The 13557-nt window shown below is 41.7% G+C and overlaps 1 protein-coding gene and 1 long non-coding RNA gene across 5 annotated transcripts in view; one reads left to right on the forward strand and one right to left on the reverse strand.

Annotated features, from left to right (window-relative positions):
* Cbll1 (Cbl proto-oncogene like 1) overlaps nt 1–1711 on the reverse strand; it is a 16559-nt gene extending 14848 nt beyond the window's left edge. For all 4 annotated transcript variants that reach the window (XM_037210484.1, XM_028891763.2, XM_028891762.2 and 1 more), the window contains exon 1: nt 1630–1711. In XM_037210484.1, coding sequence (XP_037066379.1) covers nt 1630–1696 — 67 coding nt within the window. In that variant the 5' untranslated portion in view covers nt 1697–1711. The remainder of the gene's footprint in view (nt 1–1629) is intronic.
* Nucleotides 1712–1877: 166 nt separating this feature from the next.
* LOC114708463 overlaps nt 1878–13557 on the forward strand; it is a 42957-nt gene continuing 31277 nt past the window's right edge. Inside the window, exon 1 of the long non-coding RNA XR_005092721.1 lies at nt 1878–1960. This is a non-coding gene — a long non-coding RNA (uncharacterized LOC114708463). The remainder of the gene's footprint in view (nt 1961–13557) is intronic.

The raw sequence follows: 13557 nt of genomic DNA on the forward strand, positions 1-13557 counted from the left end.
TGTTAGAATGATTTCTATCTCCCCAGGCAACCTTTCATTAATAACTTAGAAACTGGGATATTTTATATATGCAGTACCAAGATGTTCTAATGAGAAACTCAGTTTTTCTCATTTTTCTCACATACTTCCACAAACCAATCCATTAGCAGCTGTTGGATTCTCCACCAAAATATTTGAAATTGCCCACTGTCTGTGCTCCGCCTCCAGTTTTCCCTCTGCAGCCTTGCTGGGGATTGAACTAGGGACCTGTACTAGCTAGGTAGGTGTTCTACCACTGAGCTACCCTTTCACTAAACTGAGCCTCCCCCTGGGCCACTGCAACCATTGCCTAAACTATCTATTTATTCCTGTTCTTCTTCCTCTCCTACATTACTCTCCATAGAAGAGCTGGGATCATTTTTAAAATATTATGCTCCTAGTTTTATTCAATTGCTTCGTAACCACTTAAAATTCAACCCTTTACCATGATTCTCAAATTCACGAACAAGGTAACTTGTGTTTTCCTTCCCTTCTCAACTGAGGGCTCTCCCTCTTGCTAACTAGATCACAGATATTTGGCCTTCTCTACATCTTCTTACCATTTCAAAACACCTTTCCCTGGCACTCTCTGAAATTTCTACTCCATAAGCACCTATTTTATTAAAGTACTCACCACAATTTGTAAGCGGTTTTTTTTTTTTTTTTTTTAAAGAAAACAACCTGCCTGCCCCTTTTGATAGAATGTAAACTCGAAGGCAAGGACGCAGTCCTATTGTTTACCAGCTCATCATTCTATCTCCAAGCCTACGAGTATCTGCAGGCAATTATATAATCAAGTAGTTATTTGAGGGCTGAGGGCATCTCTGTCAACTCTTACAAGAAAAAGCCTTTTCCTCCTGCTTGTCGGAAGCACTCAAAGCCAAGTGCACTCATTCAATAACTAAGAACAAGAAAACGAAGCCCGCAGAAAAAAACTTTGAAGCCACTATTACTTGGAATATGCGATGGAAATGTCTTGATGTTTAATTTTTTTTTTTATTTCCCCAAAAGATGCGAAAGGGCAAGGCCGAAGGGCGGGACATGCTTTGGGTTTAGAAAAGATGCTCCGCTTAAAACTTCGAAAACTATACCCGACTCTTTTCTCTAGCCTCTAGTTCGTGAAAACCCAAAGAGACAATAACCACAGAGGGTGACCACTGCAGCAGCTACCCGAAGCTGAGAGGCAGCAGGAAGTCTCCAACCCACTCTCTCTCAGCGTCCGGACGCTTCTCCAATTCCGAAAGTGGGATCCACCCGCTTATTTCCTCAGCACAAAGTGCAGAGCAACCGGAATGAGAAGGAAAAAAAAAGAAAGAAAGAAAGAACTGGCACCATCCCGTTCCCAACAAGCCTGCGCGGAGCAGTGTCCGCAAAGCGAGCTCAGCAGCACCGCAGAAGCAGTGCTGCCGGTCTCGAGGATGGAGGCACCGCTCCGAAAGGTAGGCCGGGGAGCAGGAGGCCCAGCCCGGGACCGGGTCTGTAAGCTTGCTTCCTCTCCGCCACGTCCCGGCGCAGTGGGGCAAGAGTAGCCCCTTGTGCCAGCTGGGAGAGCAGTCCCACACGAACCAAGGGGGCACGAAACCAGGACCCCCGCTGCCTCCGCCTCCTTACCAGTGTGATCCATGATTCGGCTCGCAGGGCACAGTGGGAGCGGAAGTGAGTCGCTCCAGAGTCGCATCGAGCGCGTGCGCTCTACCTTCCGGAGCCCAAAGGCGGAAGTGCGCTCGGGTCGCTTGCATGGGCTTCCCTCCCTCGCCGCCGCTGCCGCCCGGCTCCGGTGAGGGAGTCAGCCATAGCCAGAACTGAGGCAGAACGAGTAGGGACGCGAGGACTTCGGTGTCGAGACTGATAATGCTCCCTGGAGGAGGCAGCCTTCAGCAGTATGAAGGACACCTATTGCTGTTGGAAAGCAATAGGAACCGGAGGGAAGCGCGGCGGGCAGGTAAGCCGCTGCCCGCCCCCGAGGCGCGAGGCCTTCTGGGACTTGTAGTCTTGCCGATGCCGGGCGGCCCAGAGCGCAGGCTCAGCCGTTGGGCTGGTCCCACCCCAGCAGGCGGAGTAACGGTTTAGAATGGTCCCTGAATCCGCCGCTGGGTGTAAGAAAGTGTAAACACGCGCGCTCCGTAGGCGCCCGAGGGAAGCTGAGACAGCGGGGCCCTCCGCCCGGGAGGGAGGCAAGGCTCTCAATTGTCTCATCATGCTTTGTCCTGACGAGTCCCAACACCCACCCGGCAGGCGGGCTTTCCCTGACTCCTACCCAAGTTTCTCAGCTGAGACTCGTGTACAGTGCTGACTACCACAGGCGCCGCGAACCCCTGCTAAGACTGGAGGGAGTACCAGGAGGTCCCTGTCCGACGGGGGCGTCGAACAATGGTGTGCAGAGGGGGTGAAGGGATGAAGATGGGGACCGAGGGACTGGAGAGTGGGGCGCGTTAAGACTTGGCCGGGAGGGAGAAGTGAGAAAGGACAGGCCCGGACCGAGGAAGAGAGAGTTACCACAACAGTCAGTACCTAGTTCCAGTTCTTGGTCCCTGGGGTCTGTGGTTGCTGTTTTCATCTTGCTCAGCCAAAACAAAAGAAAGTGTCAAAGGCGTTTGCTGTGGGTCTTCAGAGCATCCCCACCTCGCAGATTTGGCTCATGTAGGTCTTCTGCCTTCTCCAGCCCTTTACACTTGAAGCTCTCAGATGAGTAGAAAGGAGCACAATTAGTGGAAAACATCAGCCCAGGAGTCAAGGGATTTGGGCTCTATGGTCGTCCCTTGGTGACGACATCGTTACCTTGGGTTGTTCACGCTTTCAGTGCCAGAGTTCCTAGTTCAATAAAATATTATATCGGCCTCTTCTTAAAATGTTTTCACGGTACTCGATTCCAAATAAAGTATGTGTAGCAATGTGTCCTGTGTGTTGCACAGTAACAGCTGTGACTAACACTGTCGAGATCATAGTGTAAGTGTACCATGTTATTTAGTGGTTGTCTTAATTGTGGTCTTTTTAAAGACTCCAACTCATCGCGGCTTTACAAACAAGGTTGTAGGTACACTCACAACAAAGGACATTTCTGAAACAATGTCTATTTTTTGTTAAACTACTGGGTGGTCTTCAGAATGCTTTCAGTTGCTGGTATTATTGGGGAGTGAAGAAGTGTTAGGTACATGAAGCTTAACCTTTCTCTGATGTTGGTGTTCTGTATTATTCAGGTCAGTCGAAGGAAGAGAGTCACTCCAGCATGTTTTATGGCTTTGCAGCAGCAGGAAAGTCAACTTCTGATAAACCGACTGCCTCCTGGCTTCACAAAATCCTCTTTATTGTTACACAAAAGGCACCTTTAGCAAATCAGTTTCCCAATCCCAAAACCTTTTATCTGGAATTGTTTGAAGGAATCATTTCCTAAGCAATTCTCAACCACACAAAACTTCCTGGTTTGCCAGGAAGTCTGGAGACTTAAGTTATGCAAAAGGCTCTGAAATTCCTTCTATAGAGCAACTCAGATGACAGTCACTATTTACAAGAGGTTACTTTAGAGCCAGGTGCTATTACTCCAGAATTCATGGCAGATACAATGGGTCTGTTGAATCTTTTGCTACACTCTTGATACTTCTCTAAAAACAGTGCTGATGTGGTATTTTTTTTTAACAACTGTCTGGTCCAAAAGAAACTTGGGACCAATGGCTAATTGTGGTGCCTATTAGCGTACCAACACATGCTGGCCTTCAGACTTCCTCAATTTCACAACTACCTGTGGCTCTTCTCACCTCACTCCCCTAAACTTCTCCAACTCATGGACACCCCCACGCCCACCCCGCCCCCAGCTTCTCTTTCCTATATAATCCAGCTGTTTCAGCCTTGCCCCTTTCTCCTCTCATGGTTAGGTCCAGCCTGCTGGCCATATTTAACCTACTATTCTCTCTCCCTGCTCTGCACTCCTTCAGATGCCTCTGGCTATACTCTCATATCTGGGAAAAAAAACCTCTCCTCAACTTTGGAGGGGTCATGTCCTCACTTTATATCTCTGGTGCCTAAACCTTCACTTTGTACAAGAACTTTTAGAGTTGCCTGAGAGATGTTTTTACCAAGGAAATGTCCCCCCCATCAAACTTCAGATTAATGAAAACATAGAATAATAATAATGTCTAGTGCTGCTAGAGGATTAGAATTAAATAGGGCTTTGAAATTATATTAAGACTTTGATAGTTTTGTCAGTATTTTATGGTGTATCATTAGGAAAATTTATTGGGGTGTCCAAGCATGGTGGAACATGCTTGTAATCTTAGCCCTTGGGAGGCTGAGACAGGAAGATTGCAAGTTTGAAGGCAACCTGGGTTACATAGAAAATTTGCTAAAGGCTCACTTTAGTAAAATCTGGACTCTTACTTGATTTGGCCTGTTACTTCCATTCACTGCTTCAGCGTCTGTACTTACTGTAGTTGCCATACTTTATCAATGCAGTAGCGGTGTGACAAAATGGTCTCTTAATTTGTGAGTTAGATTGTACAAAGACTTATATGGTACTTTTTATTTTCATTTTTATTAGCTGTACAAACTACTGTGTTTTCCTGTGACATTTCCATTCCTTTAAAATGTACTTTGACCATCCTTCCCCTTTCTATTATAATTTCTTTTTCCAATTCCCCCTTCCACCTTCCCAATAGTTCCTCTTTTATTTCCATGTCCCCTACATTCCACATATGAGAGGAACTATGTGATACTTATCTTTATGAGACTGGTTTTCATTTAACATGATTTCCAGTTTCATCCATTTTCCTGTAAATTACATAACTTTGTTTTTTTTTTTATAATTGAATAGTATTCCATGTGTAAATATACTACATTTCTTTAATCACCCATCTGTTGTTGGACACCTAGGCTGTGTTGGCAGTGAATAGTTCCACAAGGAAAATGGATGTGCAAATATCTGTGTAGTAAGATGACTTATTCTTCTAGGCATTGTCCCAGAAGTGATATAGCTAGGTCATGTGGGAATTCTGTTTTTTTTTGTTTTTTTTTTTTTTGTTTTTTTTTGAGGAACCTCCATACTGTTTCTCATAGTGACTCTATTTTACATTCCAAACAGTGATGTATAAGTTTCCTCCCCTCCCCACATTTGTTGCTTCTTGTTTTCTTGATACCCATTCTGACTGGGGAAATTTTCTCTTCTCTAGTAGCTAAAGATTTTCGACATTTTTCATATATATTTTGAACATTTTATTGTATTTACGGGCATGAGTGTATTGCCTGCACATATGTCTATGCACAATATACATACAGTATCCTTGAAGGCCAGAAGAGGGCATCAGATCTTCTGAGACTGGAGTTACAGACAATTGTGAGCTACCACAAGAATACTGGTAATCAAACCGAGGTCCTCTGTAAAAGGACTTAATGCTCTTACCTCCTGAACCAGCTCTTTAGCTCCCTCTGTGTTTATTACCCATTTGAAAAGTTTGTATTTAGTTCATTTGCCTACTTACTGTTTGTTGTTTTAATGTATGTTTGTTTCACTTTATGTGTTCTGGATAACAGCCCCCTTGTCAGATTAGTTACAGAAATTGGAGTCTCTTGACTCAAATGATTGTTTTCTTTGCTATACAGCTTTTTACTTTAAGCAATCCCATTTGTCAATTCTCACTATCATTTCATGATCTATTGGAATCCTATTCAGAAAGTTGTTGCCTGCATCTGTATTTTCCTATAATCATTTCAAGGATTCCAGTTTTAAGATTTAAGGCTTGGGGTTGATTTTGAGCTGATTTTTATTTTTCTCCACATGTACCATGGCACACACGAACAAATGAACATAAAAGAAAAAACTTAAAAAGAGTCAACATTAATATTTATATAGAATGGTGCTAACCCAAAGTTTATAAATGTGAGAGGTCATTTTAATGGACAACCTAAAGCAACTAGTGTGTGTGCTTTGTTTGAGTGTGTGTACATACACACCCATACATAAGAGTTTTGATGTTTTGATTTGATTTGCTCATTTGAGACAGGGTCTTTCCCTGTAGCCCATACTGGAATCAAACTTGACAATTACCCTGCGTTTTATCTCAAATGCAGAGATACAGTCATGTCCAAATGGTCTTAGCTTAAAGTGTGTATTTTCTTGTTACTGCCAGACCACTAGCCTCTGAATCATAAGCTAATGATTGTCAAGATACTTTGGTAGCCTTAAGTGTTGTTACCTGCATTCAGGGATGCTACTGAGAATTGAGGCTGAGAGTTGTTAAACTTTGTAGAGTGACTTAAGCTAAACCAGGTAAAATGTGTGGCTTATGTAAAAGACAGTGATCAGCTTGACTTGTACTGGTGATCCATATTTGAGAGCTAAAAAAGTATAAATATAGGGAACCTTGAAAAACTGTAAAATTAAAATTTTAGACTAAAAAAAAAGACCTATAACAAATATAAATGACACAATCTAGCAAGATATATTAAAAAAAAAATTCTTACATTGGGAAAAATGTTGTGCCTGATAGGACAGTGGACCAAGAGGCCAGAGATCCCAGTGACAGTCCCAGTCAAGGCAAGTATGAATTAACTGTAAGGAAAGAATTGATCTTAACCAGACCTGGGGCTACTTAGGAGGCTGAGGCAGGAAGGGACACAAATTCAATGCCTTCTTGGGCAATTTAATGAGACCTCAAAATAAGAAAATTTAAAGGTCTGATGATATAGCTTATATATATATATATATACATACATACATACACACACACATACATACACAGAATGCTTATTTAACACATACAAAGCTCTAGATTCAGTTCTCAGTATTGAAAAGGAAAACAATGCTCTTTTTTGTGGCACCTTCTAGGTGGTTGACTGTGTCAAGATGAAGCTGAATATCTCCTTCCCAGTCACTGGCTGTCAGAAACTCATTGAAATGGATGAAGAACGAAAGATTAGTATGTTGTGAGACGCACTTAGCCACAGAAGTAGATACTGATTCCCTGGGTAACGAGTGGAAGGGTTATGTGGTTCTAATCAGTGGTAGGAATGACAAACAAGGTTTTCCCATAAAGGAAGATTTCCAGATCCACAGCAGAGTGCACCTGCTGTTAAATAAGAGGCTAAGAATTATAGACCAAAGAGAACTGGAAAGAGGTAAAATCTGTTTACAGGTGTATCGTGGATGCCAATGGTTTTTGGAGAGAGAGAGAGAGAGAGAGAGAGAAGGATGTTCCTAGGTTGACAGATCTACTGTGCCTTGTCACTTTAGCCCTAAAAGGGCCAGCAGAATCTGAAAGCTTTTCAGTCTCACTAAAGAAACTGATGTCTGCCAATATGTTGTCAGAAAGCCCTTAAAGAAGCTAAAAGATTGTATTAGGGTTCTCTGTAGTAACAGAATTTACAGAATTAATCTTGGGGGATTTCCTAGAATGACTTATAGGCTGTGGTCCAGCTAATCCAACAATGGCTGGCTGTGAATGAAAAGTCCAGGAATCCAGTAGTTGTTCAGTCCATGAGCCTGGACATCTCAGCTGGTTGTCAATATATGCTGGAATCCCAAAGAAGTAGACTTAAATGCCAGTCAGAGAATGCTTGTGAGGAGAGAGCAAGAAGGCAAAGAACAAAAGCTTCCCTCTCCCATGTCCTTATATAGTCTTCCAGCAGAAGATGTGGCCCAGGTTAAGAGGTAGGTTTTCCCAACCCTAAAGATCTAGACTAAAGGTATGTCTTCCTACCTCAAGAATCTGGATTAGAAGTAGATCTTCCCATTTCAAATTAAGCAAAAATCTCTCACAGATATGCCATTCTATTTTTGGGTTTTAATAAATTTCAGATGTAGTCAAGTTGACAATCAAGAATAGCCATCAAAGAAGCCAGAACCAAAGCACCCACATGCCCTGCAATACAAATACCGAAACATTACTCTGAAGAGGTTGCAGGGGAGTGGAATGTACTGGCTAAATATATGCCTTATCAGATCATGGTAGCCAATCACAGGAAAATTATAAAGGGGAAAAATAGTATGTATTAATTTTTCACTAATTATCTAATATTTCAAGTTGGAAGTAATTTAAAATATAATGCTTGTAGAACAAACACTAGTCATATAAAGAAAAAATGTACTAAATATCATTTTATTGTAATTTGAATAAATTGATATTAGAAAAATTTTCATTGTCATTATTTACATATATTCTTATGCATACATTATTCATTTATATGCATAACAATTACAGACCATTCCCACTCCCAACCTCACACATCTTTCTACCATTCCTGTCCATCCCCCTGCTCTCCACAAATTTCTAATATTCATGTCCATGTATTTTGTTTGTGACATTGGGTTTAACCAGGGTTGTCTCTGTGACCATGGACTTGGAGCTGTGGGTCTGATGGGTTCAGCAGTACACACACAACTTAAGACAATTAATTCCTCCTTTCCCAGAATCTATCACTCTCCAGCAGTTCAGCAGTAAAAGGTAAGACCTCATGAGCCCCTCCCCATTCCATGACTGATTATAGACAGGACTAGTCTTGTCTGAGCCCAATGTAAGTAACCACTATGGTTGTATCATCTAGAGAATAGCATTTCACAGCCCTCACTCTGTCTTCCAGCTCTTAGATAATTCTCACCCCTTCTGCAAATTTGCTGAGACTTAGAATGGGTGGTGTAAATATCTTGCTTAGGCCTAAGTCCACAACCGTGACTTATTCTCAGCATTTTGGGCAGCCATGGGTCTTTGCATTCATTGTCATTCATTGTGAGGAGAGGGTTCTCTGATTAAGGCTGAGAGTAGCTTTTATCTATAGGTATAAACACATATTTAGAATGTAAGTTAATGCTATGTCAGCTTCCTTCAGTGACAATGCTAAGTTCCTCCTCTGAGCCTGTGACCTCTACAGGCCTGAGTCATTAGTGGGTTTTATAGTGCCAGGCATGGGTTGCTTCCCTTGTGAAGCAGGCCTCAAATACAATCAGAAGGCAGTTGGTTACCTAAACAACAGTCATACCACTATTTCACAGGTAAGTAAAAGCCCTGCAGGTTGACGTTTTAGTTCATACAGTTCCCTGTGGTCCTCCCACCCCCCACACCCCCCAGAGGCCAGCACAGCTCCCACCTAGCACTTTGAAGCTAGCTAGCAGGGAGGAGGTTTCCAGTTCTGCTGTGGATATCATTCTATATAAATAAAACACTGATGGCCAGTGACCAGGCAGAAAGTAGGTGGCCAGGCAGGAAGTAGGTGGGACAAGGAGAGAGGAGAATTCTGGGAAGCGGAAGGCTGAGGAGGGAGACACTGCAGCCACCGCCAGGACAAGCAGCATGTAAAGACTCTGGTAAGCCACCAGCCACGTGGCAAGGTATAGATTTATAAAAATGGGTTAATTTAAGATAAAAGCACAGTTAGCAAGAAGCCTGCCATGGCCATACAGTTTATAAGTGATATAAGCATCTGAGTGATTATTTTATAAGTGGATTGTGGGACTGAGGAGCTTGGGGAACCTGGAGAGAAGCCCTCCAACAACAAATGGCACCCAATGTGGGGCACGAACCCACGACCCTGAGATTATTTAATAACCAATTCTAAACAGAGCCAAAACCAGGTTCCTGCTTCTTGTCTCATACGGGTAGCTAGACGCCACAAAATGCAGGTTTGAACACTGGTGGGTTCCTGGTGTGTGTGTTTGACCAGCAGTATGGCGGAAATGAGGCGTCTGCCAGCGGCACATTAAGCTGTGTGGTAGATTTAGTCTTTACTAGTATTAAAAAAAAAAAAAAAAAGAGGTTTCTGGGCTACACGCTGCTTTGATGAAAGCTTAGACCCACTATTTCTGAGACTTGATGACTACCAGAGCTGGCGGAAAACGTACCACTGCCATGTTGGGAAGCTGAAGTGGGCGGAGCCAGCAGCCACAGCGCCGTTTCAGTCTTAGAATTGTTCAGTTTAAAGCAATAGGCTCAAGGTAATATAAAAAATAAGCCACGTAAAGATGGCTACCACACAGAGAATCTGGATTATGTTGTCTTTGATATTCGTAACTGAAGAAAAACATTTGATTACAAAAGCTGTTGAGTTATGCCAAAATGTATATTTTAAAGGTACCTTGACTTCAAAATTTGGATTTAAGGATATGTTGCTTTGGAAAAGAGGTTCTGCTTTTGTTTCCACAGAAAGCCAGAGGCTGTGCATTTGTTCCAGATTAAGATACATCAGGTTTCACCAGCCAAGACCCCCTAAAAGGTCTCTGATGACACCATGGCCCAGATGATCCAACATCCAGAGCGGTTTCAAGGCAACTGGTTCACACAATACAGCCTCATGGACTACCCCATAGGCCTAAAATTTTCTTTGCATCCCCATAAGATACAGCGCCCCCCTCCCACAAGAAGTAGTAAGAGATGCTACGCCCAAATTCCCAAATATACCAAGCTGGCTTTAGAGGTGGAATTGGCTCACTCCTCCTCTAAACCCAGACATATTGCTTAAAAAAAAAAAAAAAAAATGGTTAAGAGATTCTTGTGTCCCAAATCAGAAGAGCCCTCTGGTGTGGGGGACAAAAAAAAAAAACAAAAAAACAATATTTTTAAAACAGGTTGATTATAAATGTGATCTCTTTCTAAAAAAGAAAAGGGGATATGATATAGATATATAGGAGGATATAGAGATGATAAGATAAAAGGGTAGATTAATGAACCTACTTTTAAAGAACAACTTGTTTAAAATGTTTTACATTGGTATAGATTTTAGTTTATGTTTAAAATGTTTTACATTGGTATAAATTTTAGTTTATTGATACAAACTTGAAGTTAATTTTGTTATACTGTATATATATATTTCTATTCTTGTTTAAGGTATTATGTTTAACTCATTTAAAATTGTAGTGGATAATTAAAAATAGATTAATAATTAGTCATCTATGATAATCATATTTGTAACCATGTTAGTTAAGTCTTCTAGGTATGCATAGTTATATTTCAAGATAGATAGGTAATCTTCAAACACTTCATAGACCTAGAGAATATGGCATTTAAATAACTTAGAATTCTGTTGACGTGAGACACAATTGCTCCTGGCTGCACCAATTGATCCTGAGAGAATGTTGGGCTTCTAAGACATTTCCATTTGGAAGTTTGTCTTTTTGGCACAAAATATCGTACTGGGCAAAGAACTGCCCTTGCCTTGATGGCTGATAGTACAAATATAATGCTGTCCTTTCTGGACAAGCGGGACACAAGGAAAGCGACCACTGTACTCTGCCAAGACAGGGTAAGATGGTCTCTCAAAATTCCTGCTTCTGAAAATGGTCTGTCAGATACTCTAGGCCTATAGCCAATTTGAATGCACCAACAATGCTGAGAAACATTAGGTGACTGTCCAGGCTGCCAGCTGTCTTGGTCTACTCTTGCAAGATTCCCGAAAGTTGCTTGCATCCATCTACCATTTCTCAGGTACCATTATGTTCCTTCTCAGGTCTTTGATGTAGTTGAAAACTAGATAGTTATAATTTCCTCAGTTATGATAAAAGATAAGTTAGATATAAAACCTTAAACTCACAAATATAAGATAGATAGGACATCTTCTTTAATATTGTAACTATAATTCTTGCTCGGTAATTGTTTTGTTATATGTAATTTTACCATGTTAAAGTTAAAACCTTACTTTTAAAAAAAAGAAAAAGAAAAGGGGAAATGCTGTGGATATCGTTCTATATAAATAAAACACTGATGGCCAGTGACCAGGCAGGAAGTAGGTGGCCAGGCAGGAAGTAGGTGGGACAAGGAGAGAGGAGAATTCTGGGAAGCGGAAGGCTGAGGAGGGAGACACTGCAGCCACCGCCAGGACAAGCAGCATGTAAAGACTCTGGTAAGCCACCAGCCACGTGGCAAGGTATAGATTTATAAAAATGGGTTAATTTAAGATAAAAGAACAGTTAGCAAGAAGCCTGCCACGGCCATACAGTTTATAAATGATATAAGCATCTGAGTGATTATTTTATAAGTGAATTGTGGGACTGCAGGGCTTGGGGAACCTGGAGAGAAGCCCTCCAGCAACACAGTTCAGTTCCATATTGTGTTTTTCATATCTTGCAATCAAGATGTGTGATGTCTTATGCAATATGATCTTGTGGGCAACCAAGAGGACTAACAGGAGCCTGTATTGTAACTCTCTTCAATGTCTCTTTTGTGTTTTTTATTTGGGTTACACGTAGTGGTATTCCATATGGTTTCTTTATATTCCCTTTGTCCCAGGTAATCCTTCCCATGTCATCGCTGCAATCTGCTTCTCACCACTCTACCTGCTTCAACCTTAAACCACAATGTCCCCTTTACTTTCCTTTACCCTCCTTCAGATGCCTCTCTCCAGGTCTCCCTCCCAGCCAGAAGCCACTCAGCCCTTTATTTAAGGAACAAGAGTGGAGAAAGTACCTGAGACACAGGAAACCAAAGACAACATAGCTGCCATAAAAATTTTCACTCTTAGCTTTTCTCTTCAGTCCTTGCAGTCTCTCACTAATCTCCAGCTGTGTAACCTATTTAGTTGTCAGCTGACAGGAGCCAGGAGAGTGCAGTAGGGAGAGCCAGGCTCCTTGTATTGCTAGAATAGAGGTGGGGCAGAGACAGCTGTGGTTGTAGTGCATCCTCTGCCATAGAAATGTTGCTGCTTCTCTACCCGTGTGGTACTAATGATAATTATCTTATCCATTTGGTGTTGTCACAAAATATAAACTTACATTTATTTCTTGAAGTTCTAAAGGCTAGAAATTCCAAGATTCAGTGTCTGGTTAGAGCATAGATTCATAGATGGGATCTGCTAATTGTCTTTACCATTGTAGAAGGGGGAAAGGCGTCTTTTTGGGGTCACTGTAATATTGTCATAACTTAATATTGTCATAACCATATCCCGACCTCCTAATACTGGCATAGTGGCAATTGGGTTTTGACATAAGAATTTAGGAGAGACACAAGCATTCAGACCACAGCAAATGTTTCTGGATAAAATGAGTTAAGGTACCTAACATATTTTGTTTTGGAGATAGGATCTCACATAGTCAGGCTGTTCTCCATCAAACTTGCTTTATGGCCAAGGTTGACTTTGACCATCTGCCTCCACCTCTGGGTGCTGAGATTATAGGCATGCAACACCATACCCACCCACCACACTGGGATTCTTAGAATACTGTCCTTGTATTATTGTGCACTACTTAAATGTTGTAGGTTTTTCTTTAAGTTGGATTGTTTGTTTTTTGACTCGGGGTTTTTCTGTGTCGTCCTGGCTGTCCTGAAACTCACTCTGTAGACCAAGCTGGCCTTGAACTCAAGAGATTCGCCTGCCTCAGCTTCCCAAATCCTGGGATTAAAGGTGTACACAGCTGGCTTTTAAATTGGATTTTTAACCTTTTCATTCATATATTTTGGTGAGATGAACTCATCACATGGAGTTGATTGAAGTTTTTAAAAATAAGCAAAATTTAAGCATATGTCTAGAATTATGAGCATACAGTTTTCAGAAGTATCATGTAGATCAATCTAATGTATTATTCTACTTAGGTAAATTTAAATTACACCTGAGATTAAGTAGTCCTGCCTT

The sequence above is a fragment of the Peromyscus leucopus genome, chromosome 14 (assembly GCF_004664715.2).
Source record: "Peromyscus leucopus breed LL Stock chromosome 14, UCI_PerLeu_2.1, whole genome shotgun sequence".
Classification (NCBI taxonomy): Eukaryota; Metazoa; Chordata; class Mammalia; order Rodentia; family Cricetidae; genus Peromyscus; species Peromyscus leucopus.